The sequence below is a fragment of the Aythya fuligula genome, chromosome 4 (assembly GCF_009819795.1).
Source record: "Aythya fuligula isolate bAytFul2 chromosome 4, bAytFul2.pri, whole genome shotgun sequence".
Classification (NCBI taxonomy): Eukaryota; Metazoa; Chordata; class Aves; order Anseriformes; family Anatidae; genus Aythya; species Aythya fuligula.
The window spans coordinates 20479194-20491158 of record NC_045562.1 but is presented as its reverse complement, the minus strand read 5'-3'; the positions used below and the strand labels follow the sequence as shown (position 1 = coordinate 20491158).

The 11965-nt window shown below is 43.4% G+C and overlaps 1 protein-coding gene across 1 annotated transcript in view; it reads right to left on the bottom strand.

Moving 5' to 3' along the window:
* The window catches only part of ENPP6 (ectonucleotide pyrophosphatase/phosphodiesterase 6), a 30850-nt gene that overhangs the window by 9322 nt on the left and 9563 nt on the right, over positions 1 to 11965 (bottom strand). Inside the window, exons 2-4 of the mRNA XM_032186970.1 lie at positions 9786 to 9965; positions 4426 to 4537; positions 1256 to 1397 (exon numbers count right to left, since the gene is read on the bottom strand). Of these exons, the coding sequence (XP_032042861.1) occupies positions 1256 to 1397; positions 4426 to 4537; positions 9786 to 9965 (434 nt within the window). The remainder of the gene's footprint in view (positions 1 to 1255; positions 1398 to 4425; positions 4538 to 9785; positions 9966 to 11965) is intronic.

The window sequence follows — 11965 nt, the reverse complement described above, 5'->3', positions numbered from 1 at the left end:
CCTCCTCTGATTTTAGTGGAAGGCCACCAGAAGTAGTGTGGCTGCAAATATCCTGCAGTGAGCTCAGCCACCACTTGTAACAACAGCTGTCCGCTCTCACTTGCTGCCCTGGGAGAGTCTCAGGTTAGCACCAAGGAGAGATTTGGCAAAATAGACCCAGTTCCCCACTAAGTAAGCAGATGATACATCCCAGCCCCACAAACTGGTTGTACCACTTGGTCTTGGGCAGGATTTTATCCAACTGTTTGTTATCTGTAGGTAAAAATGGTTGTGGAAGATTAACTTTGTCACAGTACCACCTGTGGCAAAGGCCTTCTCTCTTCCCCTCCCAAACACAGCCACTTGGCATTACAGCTCTTATGATTTAGTGAAGATAGAAATATATTTTCCTGCTGAAGCACATAGAAAACTCTAAGGTGTACTTATCCTTGTGAAAAGAGAGCAGAAATATTCACAGAATTGGCATTTACCCGAAGGCTTGATATCGTCTCTTTCTCACTGCAAAATTGTTTGCATAGCGTTTTTTAAAACAAAGTTTCACGTACAGAGTTCTGAGTGGTACTATAAAAACTACCATAAAAGTTAATTGCCTGATTCCACAAACCTTACAAAACAAGTAGTTTTGATTCATTCGCCTGCCATAAATTCCAGCCAGCAACACAAGTTATAAACAGAGCAACACATATATTGGTTTATGGCTTCCTGGGGCTATTGGGGTAATAATCCACTAGGAGGATTATAACGCCATCTCCGAGAATAAGAATCGGGGGAATGGTGTCTTAACTTCCACATGATATCAATAGCCTCTCTTTCTGAGGAAATAAAAATTTACAGCCAATGCATCCAATTAACAGGCATTAAATAGGCTCTTCATAGTGCCACAAAAAGCAGTTTTTAGAACTTTTCAAACGCTGTGTTATGGTCTCAATTAATTACCATTTTTGAAAAGGTCTCTCTAAAAACTGTTGTAATGGCAAAGTTACTGGCACCTGGGGAAGAGACACACATCGTTTGGGGGCTCTGAGATGACAAGCGCACGGTGAACGGCAGATGCTGGTACTTTGATCACTACAGAACAGGTAGTGAGGATTGTAGCATATGGAAAACCAAAATCATAGAATCATGAAGGTTGGTAAGAATTCCAAGACCATCTGGTCCAACTGTCCCCCTACCACCAATATTACCCACTAAACCATGTCGCTAAGTACCACATCCAACCCAGCACCCAGGAGCTCGGTTTTCTGACATCACTGACCTTGATCTGGGTGATCATGTTGCTCAAGGCTTTGTCCACCTCCTTCAAGGCACTTTTCCGCTGCTCGGACGAGGGGCCGTAGTGGTGGCCTTCCACGTCGATGCGCTCGTAGTACACCGCGGCCATTTCGGCACTGCCATTGCTGGAGGTTGGAGGGAAGGGAGAAAGAGGGGGAGAGGCTGAGGTACATGGGCCTAGGAGCCCTGACGTACAGGCCTAGGAGCCTTCCCCTCCCGGCTGGTGGAGTTACCAGTGCACTCTTCGCTCGGACTTAGAGCCCCAAAAAAAACAGAGGAACATTGTCTGCTTCCAGCCTCTGCTTTTCTACCTGCTGCTGACGACTGGGCTTCTTATTCCCACCCACACACATTGGAGGTGCCAGGTAGAGACTGTCATGTGTGAACACAGGCTGGCCTGGGAGCCCTCTGCTATGTCTTCAACTTAGGAAGATGGCTATTCATTTAATGACAAAGAAAGAGCCAGAAGAAATACTGAGTTCTTCTTCCACAGGTCAACCCCCTTATTAAAAGGATTGTGGGAGTTACAAGTAAAATCTGGTTTAATTAAGGTTTGGCACTTTTGGCTTTCTCCTGTGTGAAGCCTTCCAAACTACCCAGGTCAACTCAGGACAGGCTCTTCCATAACCCTGCAGAAACCCGTGTGCTATGAATTGGGATGAGATTTTAGATGGGGTTTTTATTTCATCTGACCAATGAACAGAGGAAAAACGGGGTAATCTTAGAGCTGAACAAGGTTAGTTGGTCACACATTTCTGCACTGAATGTCCTCAGCCCAATTAGTAAGGGTAGCACATACATCAGTGCTTAATTACATTTTCATGACCACTGTACAACTCACTGTAAACCTTCCTGAGAGCAGTCGTGTGGATAAAATCACAAATTCATGCTCATGAAGTTCAAACAGTCTTTTTCTACTGTACTTAATATGTGCTAGGGTGTGCCATCCATAAGACATGCCCTGATTCAGATCAAGATCCCTACAAAAAGATGTTTGTGTGGTGTTCTGACAGGTCTGGCTTCTCTTAATAAAGGCTTGCCAGTAGTCTGGGGTAAGGAGCGAGACAGAAGACAAGAATCAGAGGTGAGGAACTGGCTGAATGAAATTAGGACCTATCATTTTACTTGTGAGCTTGCTAAAGGCCTCTAAAGAGGCGTCCTGTAGGCAGCTGAATGTCTCTGCCTTGGGAATTTCTCCACCAGTCACCACAGAGCAGTGCTCCTTCTCACTCCGCAGGATTTTAAAACCATTGAAGTGAAGCAGCCTTTCCCTTCCCCTTCATTTCATTTTAATTGTTACTTTCCATCTATATTAGGGACAAATTAGTTTCTGAAATTTAACCCTGTAACTTCTGTGCTGCATAAACTCTCACTGAACCTATTGAAGCAGTTTTCTTCTGCTGCAGTGCCTGTGTTATTTCTCTGCGTAGACTGCTTTGTGTCTTCTCACCTGTAACTAGAAGATCATTTGATCCAGATAAAAATATTCATAATCATCATGCCTATTTCCTCTTCCTCACCCTGCTGCAGGCAGGGAGCTCAGTTCAGAGGAAAGGAAGTCAGGCAGAAATTCAAGAGGGGATGCTGTGCAAATGGAAATGGTTCAGGGACTGAGCCTCCCTGGGAGCCTCCCACAGGTCCAGTGCGATTTGTGGGGTTTGTGCTCTTCGGAAGGCTGTAGCTGAAGTTTACTGCAGACATCATGGTAACATGGATTTGCTCTCTTCCTGAAATTTCCAGCTTTCACTTCTTGTGAGCTGCCCTATTGACTTTCGTGTGTCCCTGCCCTTTTCACTGAAGGCCGCAGCAAGCAGCCTTGTGACTCCGGGTGAATTAGCTATTGAAACTTTTTCAATGGACTCCAGCTACCCAAAAGAGCAGCTTGAAGGGCTGGAGCTTTTAGCAGTTCGTGCTTTGCTTTTAATCGTGTTCACAGTTACAAAGCTGCAACCCTTCCTGAGCAGCCTTACACATCTTCCTTCACAGAGACCCAGGCAGGAAGCTTCAGGCATATCCTGACCCATCCCCAGATGATACCCAACCAAAAATCTTTCTGTGGTAATTCTGTGTTTCTGCCAGAAATCAGGTCTGGTTTCTGTATTCAGTTTCCCATTCCCTTCTTTATTCACTGAATTACAACTTTTGCAGAAGTTCCACAAAAGCTTCCTATGGCACATGCCATATGAGCATATGAGCTCCTCATGTCACATGCAGATAACCTTAAAATGTAAGCTAAATCATTTCAGGATCAAACATCTCACATGAGACAGCTTCTCTCAAAGCCCCATGCTGTAAACGACACTGTGATTTGTGAGCATCTGTGCAGCAGGACCAGGAGTGCAACTGGGAGCCATGTCCCCAACAGCTCCGTCATCATTTTGGAGACAAGCAACACTCAGCATCCGAATACGCGACTTTTCGGATTAAACTGGATAAATGATGGAACCAAAAAGGTTTTAAAAGAGGAAGCTGATTTATAGCAAAGATAAGGCATAGGCTATGCATGTGGTGGTGTAGTTTCAACAAACCTAATCTTCCCTGATTTTACAAGCTATTGGGAACTCTCCCTTTGTTAATGTTTGGATGAGAGATGGTGCAGCTGGAAAGCTGGATACAGAGCACGCTGTTTTTCTAGGAGACATCAGAGAAATATATTCCCATAATACTCATATTTGCACAGAATTAAAGCCTGCTCCAAAAGCGCTGTACCTAAGATGTTCTACAATGCAGAAGGAGCCAAAACATTGGTCTTGTAAACAGGGGGCTGGAGTTGAATTTTCAAATTTCCTAATTCCTAAGAGCACTCTCTGCATTTCAAAGCCTGCTATTGCAGGTCAGTGAGAAGATTCTCACAGCTTGATATTGAAGTTTTTTGAAACAGCAAGGAAAAAAAAACAAAAAACAGCTGGGATGTCTCCTCTGTGTTGTGATCTACACATGAAAAAAGGAACACAAATTTCCCTCTAATCTTAATATAACTGCCTGTTCCTCTATATGAGCGTGTTTCTTTGACAGTATTATGAACCAGTTTTGGACTCCATCATCCTGTGTGGGAGCCAATCCTGAAAACTGTCCTACAGCAAGGCTGATAGTAAAACCAAATATTTACCCTTGGGGAAGGAAACACCACACTGCCGAGTTTTAATGACGTACCGGAAAGACTCGAGAGCGTCACTGATAGCATCTGCAAAGTTTTTGTCTGTTGGGACACTGAAGTATTCGCGGCAATAGCTTGGTCTGACTCCAAGGATTTCGACCTCACAACCTACAAATGAAAAATGTGCTAAGTTTTGCACTTTCATTACAGACCCCACGGTGTGGGGTCCAAGTTCACAGTAAATTCCCTGTGACATGACTTACCTTACACCTTCCGTGCTGGAAACTTTGTGGTTGGGAATGGGAAAGGGGAGAGGGGCATTTTGGATGAGTGCTTTTAGCAAAACGAACATTGGATCCTTTTATTTCCCTCTTTAAAAGGAGGTCTGTGTGTGACCTTCCCAGGACAAAGCTCCGATGGCCTCATGACAGACCCTTTCCACCTAAATCACTTGGTTGTTTTGATCTTAACTACTGTGGCCACGTATCCTCACTCCCAGACTTCCAGCATAATAGATTTAGATATTGTTCCCTCAAAGTTCAGCAAATACTTTCCACTTAGACACACTGTATCTTACATCATAATGTCCTCTATAAACTGTATTTTATTATGTGATTCTGGCTCTCCACTATTAAATCTGTTTCCCAGGAGGTCTTGTTAAAACAGTATAAACCAATTACCTCTCTTGGTAACTTGCAGCCTTCCTTGCAAAATACAGTCCAGAAATTTGTGGCAACAAATCCTACAGGAGAACATGGCCCTGAACACACAAAAACTTGTTTTTGTGGTTTTCTGCCCTTTTGCTCTCTGGTTACTGTGTGCTGCTGAATAGCATTAATATTTAAAAGAACAGTGCTTTCACAAACACTGGATTCATGCAAATTATCTTTAGAGAACCCCAGAGTCCTCCCATCACAGCTATGCATTTTCTGCTGTGTTGCTGGGGCACAAGGAGAAAAAGAGATCTTTTAGAAAATGGACTCTATACAGCAATACAGTCAGGTCAAAAAGGCAATTCTAAGCAGTACCCTGGATCTGCCTAGATTTGGGTCATTTTGCTTTTGCCTCTCCTTTGGGCTGGAAGAGAGGGGCATTATGGACCGTCAGAAGCTGACATGGCTTGAGAAGAACTAGGGTTGCATAGGAGGTGTAAGTCCAGAGGGGGCACTAGGGCAAGCAGAGCTACTTTCAGAGGTGTTTTGCAGTGGTTTAATCACTGGCACACTCAGTAAAGAGAATTTGCCTGTGTCATGCATTTCAGCCCATGTGAGCTCATACTGCTGAGATGCAATACTGGGATACAGGCAAAAGCAAACATCTTGCAAAATAAGCTGACCAAGAGACTTGGCATTGCAGCGGGAATTGCAATAGGCAATTACGAATAATGCAGTACTGCAACAGGTGAAATATCATGAAATACCATGCTTTTGGCTTTGTCCAATTTAGGATACCATGTATCTCCTATTTGCTCTATTTAGGCCAAGATTTGCTGAAAATAGGCCTTCAGTAACTGCACAGCCTACTTTTGGGAATCTGATGCTTATGAATCAGCTGACAAGCTTGAACACAGACACCCAATTTACATGCTGAAATGATAGGTGACCCATTTCTAAAGGAGTTAACTCTAGCCCAGTTTCTTCTGCTGCAGTGGCCATTACAACCTTTCACCATATAAATTCACACATCTTCAGCTCTGGCTGAGCACATGCCTATTAGCAGATCCATGCAATGTGGTCTCACGCCCATATGACATCTGCCTGGCTGGGATTTTGGTCAATGAAATTCCTGCAATCAGTAGCATAAGACACAGTTGCTCAAATGCACTCTTGTGCTTGATGTCCTGGGTGCTACCAGCAGCAAAACTCGAGTTTTTAGGCTTCTTCAAGGCTGGAGACAATGCAGCACTCCTCTGTGGGTTTAAATGGTATTTCAGGACAAAACTGGAACTTCATGGCCAAATTGTCCTCTGACACTTGAGTTTGGGAAAAGACTGGCTCCAAAGCCATCTTGTGGTAAGGATGCATTTGGAAACACAAGGCCAGTCATGACTAAATTGAGAAATGACGCCTAGCAGTTTAGTTTGGGTGGATAACTGCTCATAACCAATGACTAATATAATGACTTTGCCTCTTTTTTCTCTTCAGATGCTGACATCAGATTATAATTTTCTCAGATACCATTCCTCAGAATTACTCACAAAACAATTTTCATTGGCAGCATCAACCTCTTGGGGATCTGAGATATTTTTGATATCTCTATCTTTGCTATTTCTAGATTGTCAAGGGATAAGCATGAAATAAAAGACTACAAAAGCAGCAACAATTAGAAACAGTTTTTGGCCACTAAGCATTGGTCTTCAAGCATGCAGTTCATTGACAGCAACATTAAAAATTCAGGCTGCCTAGATTAGACATCAAGAACTTGCATGTTGTTTTTTGTTTGTTTGTTTTTGTTGTTGTTTTGGATTTTTTTTGTTGTTGTTTGTTTTTTGTTTCTGTGTGTGTTGTTTTCTTTCTTTCTTTCTTTGTTTCTCCCTGTAGTGAGCAGGACTTAAGATTGGATTTTCAATGTTCAGGCTTGTTAAAATTCCAAAATACCGGCCTGGAAGACCCTGTAGTAAATTATATTTTGTGCTGGTGGAGGCCAGGACAGCTGGTAAATTTTCTCATTTAAATATAATGGGAAAGGATATTTGAAAGGATTTGGAGCCAGACAAAGGGAATGTTAAGTTTTTTCATGGTACAAATAGATGAGTTGTGTTGCTGAGATTTAATGTTAAATACCTTTCTGCACAGTTTTATATGACACTAAACCTTTATTTAAAAACCGTAACTTCTGGAGCTGGAATAAGGAGTTCTTTCGCAGTGATATATAGATTCTTCTTTATCTATCTGACATGGAGACTTGAACCTCTGCCAGCTTTAAATTGCATTTCTAAACATTGATTTAACAGTTGGACACTCCATGTCATAACAAAAAGGTCTGAAAACTTTCCAGACTAGCTCCATGGTCTGGAAAATGTTGTGTTTAAATGGCAAAAGGTTGGGTTTGGAGGCTTTTTTCCCTTTTCTCTCATTTCAGTATTTAGAAAAGATGTCACTGCACTTCAGCTGAAGCTGTTGCATATGCTGCTGAAAAATGAGACTATTTGAGGGTATGGGGTTACATCACCTTCCAGGCTGAGCGCTCTAAAGCTTTGACTTTTGTGGTACCACCAGGAGGCTCTTGCACTCCTCTGGGGCTTCACCATCTGCTGGGGTGGCAATGCTTCCAACAGGAGACCTGGGTGTGAGACCATGTGTTGCACCTCCGATATGGCATTAGCTATTGTGTTTTACAAAGCAATCAAATATTCAGAGGATATATAACCTTTTACCCCAGGAATGCCTTGAAAGGAGAAAAAAAAAAAAAAAAAAAAAAAAAATATAAACCCACTGTGTTCATCTCTGAAGTGAGACCGTGCTGCCATGAACAAGGCAGGAAAATGTTCCTACAAGCCAAGTGCTTACCACGAGAGCTCTCAGCACAAGCAGTGGCTGGGACACTCAGCATGGTGGTAATTTTTTCTCCTCCGCTCCTGGGGCTAGGACAGCCCAGCTGAATTCTGCCCACACATGGGCTTTGCTGTGTCTGTGCTGGGCTCACAGATACAGCTGTGATGGCAGAGTATTTACACCCAGTGCCCCTTCTGCTTTGTGTCCCTCTGTGCTGGGGCTTAGATTTTCTAGACTTTGTGCTGGGGATCACTTTCCCAGTCAAATGCCTTTTTAAGAATTAAAGCTTTAAAGTAATAAATCTAGAATTTTTAGAAGGGATTCCGTGCTTACCATGGAATTAGAAAATGCCTCAAAAATCATATGGGGAAATTTTAATAAATAAATGTTACTGCATTTTGGCTTCTGTGCACTTCTGTGTACTCCTGTTACATCTGGACCCCAGTGCTCAAAAGGTAACATGTAGGAACTTGGTAAACTCTAAGGGCATTTAACAGAGAGGGATCCTGCTCTTTTGGTTTTGGTAGCCCTCTGTAGACTGTTACGCCTACTCAGTACATAATTATATCTACTCAGTGCAGTTATTTCAATAGTTAAAAATGTCTGTAGTCTGTAGAAACAGGTCTTCTCATAAATTTTTAGAAGAACATTCTTTTATAATTTCTATTTCTGACTATTTGCATTGCTGTTAAGTCACTTGGGTGACCCAATAAAATTAATTTTTGTTTTGTTTTGTTTTTGTTTTGTTTTGTTTTCAGGGTATTCCAAAATACTATATCTAGTCTGCACTTCCAGCCCAGTATTGTAAGGCAATATTGTCACCCTTAGATCTTCTTGCTTGTCACCACTGTAGAAATGCTCTAGCTTTTCAATCTTTTCCATCTTGGTTTGCTCTTCCTTCTGTTTCCTGAGAACTGTGGCTTTTCTCCCGGGACACCATCAGCTGCGTTGCGTGGGGAGAGCGTGACCAGGCACCCGTGCATTGGTATGAAGGAGACAGGCTGGCTGGGAGCCTACAGAGTGACTCAGATCTCATTGCCCTGCCTTGTCTCTGGCTGTATTCAGTACAGCTCTTCTAACATATGGTCCTCCAGTCTGCAGTTGCACGAGTCAACATTTGCCTACTGCTTAAGCTGCATTGTTAGAAGGTCAAGAAGCAAAGAAGGTGGATAACCTGCATGGGGCTTGGTCTGGCTGCACAGCTAGAACTTTTATTTCCACACAGTTCCCTCAGTGGACAGCCTAAGGATATACTCATATTTTTTAAAAAGACTCATTATTTTCTACCCCTAGGGATTTCAGTGCTCCAATACCCAACAAAGCAGGAATGGCAAGGCCAAGTGCCTCCAGATGAATGGCTCAAACCTAGAGCAGCTGTGACCTCTGGTTAGTTAATGATGAAGGAAGGCAACAGTGCTCACTGCAAGTCACCAAAAGATGCATAGCTTTCAGCTGGATTTTGTTGCCCCACAATTAAAATAGATTGCTTTAATTTCCCAGCTACTGCTTTCCTGGTTAAAAACAAACAAACACTGGGGGAGGATGGTTATTGTTTGACTTTGATCAGCGACATAGTCTACTGCATTGCTCTGTGAACCCTTTGGCACAGCAGAGGCTAGAGGTAGGCAGGAGGAAGGAGCAGTCAGTGGAGGAGGAGATGCTCCGCAAGCCAACACTGTCCCTGAAGGTAATGTCTGGTGGAACATTACCCCCAGTGACACTTGAGTGTTTTCCTTCCTCAGCATATGCAAACTGCCATGACCTATGAAAAAAGAATTAATTTCCTTAAGTGATTTGTAATATACTTGTAATTCTTGTCTGTATTTCAGAACTGTAGTGTGTGAAAAAGGCATCCTCTGGAGTATGGGGTGCTTAGACGTAAAGATGCACCATTGACAAGTAGTAATTTTTGTCATACTGACCTGGCCAGTAGTACATGAAAACGTTCTTTTTTTCTTTCGTCATTGTGACCCACAAAGGCTCCGATCCATTCCACCAGAGAGGCAGCAGGCTTTCTTTGTTCACGCCAATATCGAAAGATACATTTGTCTTTGGGTCCCACATGTAGTTTCCAATCATCTGATGGACCTCACAGTGGCGACCTTCAGGGAGAGAGAAAAAAAAAAAAAAGAGCACGATCTGATTTGTGTTCTCCAGCAGAAGGATACCACCAACAACACCAGTGCTGCCACTTGCTTAAGAGCGCTGAGCAAATCAGCTGAAAAGATGTGAATTGAACTGAGGAACCCCTTACAGTGCAACTAATATGGTTTTCTTGACTCGACTACCTTTCACTGAGGTCCTCTAGGTAGCAGTCCATGTCCCCCAGATTGGCCACCTAAAAGCTAGTTTCAGAAGCTGTGCTCCCTTCCCAGCCGATAAAGACACACCTCCTGAAAGCAATTCATGCCATCCCAAGACAGGCATCTAAGGTATCCGGGAGGAGTTCTTCTCTGGAGGAGCATATTGCTCTCTATTAACTGCACAGAGAGATTGGGTAATTAGCTCAGCCTGAGACAGACAATTTTCAGAGGCCTGAAGCCAGAAGAGACGGATCTGATGGACCCGTGGCCCACACAACACGCTGTGCACAGTCCACATGAACAGGCTGCCGTGGTGCCACACCAACAGGCTGCCGTGGTGCCACACGCGTGGCTGATGTCTGGCTCCTTCTCCGCTTGCAATGTCTGCCAAATCCGAGGCTATTTTTAAGGCAGCCACCCACGCTCAGCCCCTGAGGGCTGCAGGAAGCAGTCTGCAAACAGGAAGGGATAAAAGCACAGTCTGGAAACACAGAATGGATTTTGGGAAACTTGCATTTCCCCTCTCCTTCACCTAGCACTTAGCGCACGCTGCACAGTGCAGACACTTTAAAAATAAATAAATAAAAAATTGTAGCAGCACTCAGAACAGGGTCAAAATAATAAAAAGCAAGGCCACAGGCCTTCAAGCGGCCTAAAAGCTCAGCAGCTTGCCGGGCATAGCTGGGTTAAGCTGCCCTCTCCATCCTTTGCCAGGCCCTGTGCTCCTGGCATGTTCCTTAGGTACAAGCCACAGGCATGCAGGATATTGGGCCAGAAGGTCCAAAGGTATGACCAGGCTGGGGCTTGCCCTAACTATCTGTTGGAAGGATTCCTCTCTCCTCTTTGAAAAAAAATCCATGGGCCACACTGGTTTTCCACATACAAGATAGAGAGATGTTTTGTTGTCATTGGCAGAAGAGAAGATACAGTATTTCAAGAGTTAACCTGCAGTTGAGTTAATAAAAATGGGAAAAGAAACGTTGCAGATTAAGTAGTACTGGAAGTTCACGATTTCCTCGTCTTATAAAGCAGCGGCTGATGTATGTGTGAGACACTGTCATCGTTACCCAGTGAGTCATGATATTGCAGGCATCCGGATAACAGACTTTGATTACTGTGAGAACAAGTGTGGTGAGCAGAACTGAAATAACCTCAGGATGCTTGTTTTAAAAAGGCTTCGTTTTGAGCAGAGGACTCCATATATTTTGTGTACATGTGACCTTGACAAGGATTTTGAAAATCTCCTTCCCTACTACGAAGTATTTCAATTATGCAGAACATTTCCTCCTCCCCAGAGGAGCAGTCCCGGTTTGTAGCAGTCGCTATACGCCTTATTAAAACAAACAGGCTTAATTTAAGAAAACTGGTGGACTGGAGGGGAAGTAATCTGTCCTCCTTAGTCTGCCAAGAGCTTTCTTCATTATAAGTCTAAAAAGGGCTAGTAGGAGGCCTCTGTAGTGCATCAAAAATGCAACCTTCCTACTTAGATGACAACCCTGTCTCTTCAGGTCCTTGAAATCCGTGTACTCCCGAACATATATCAACCTGCTAAACTGCAGGGCAGGCAACTACTGCCAGCCTGGGAGACCTGCAGGTCAGTGCTGAAGCTGTTAGGTCACATATCTCCATTTGATGTACAGTGCAGTTTTCATATAAAAGCAATAAGCTCCAGCTGCTTCTGATGTCAACTCCCTGTAGGATTTATGGACTCCTGTCAGTTTGCTCACCTCTTTATGGAACAGAGCAGAGATTGTTCTTTGTAGTGTTGTTGGGAAGTTTAAGTATGTGTGTGTAATAAT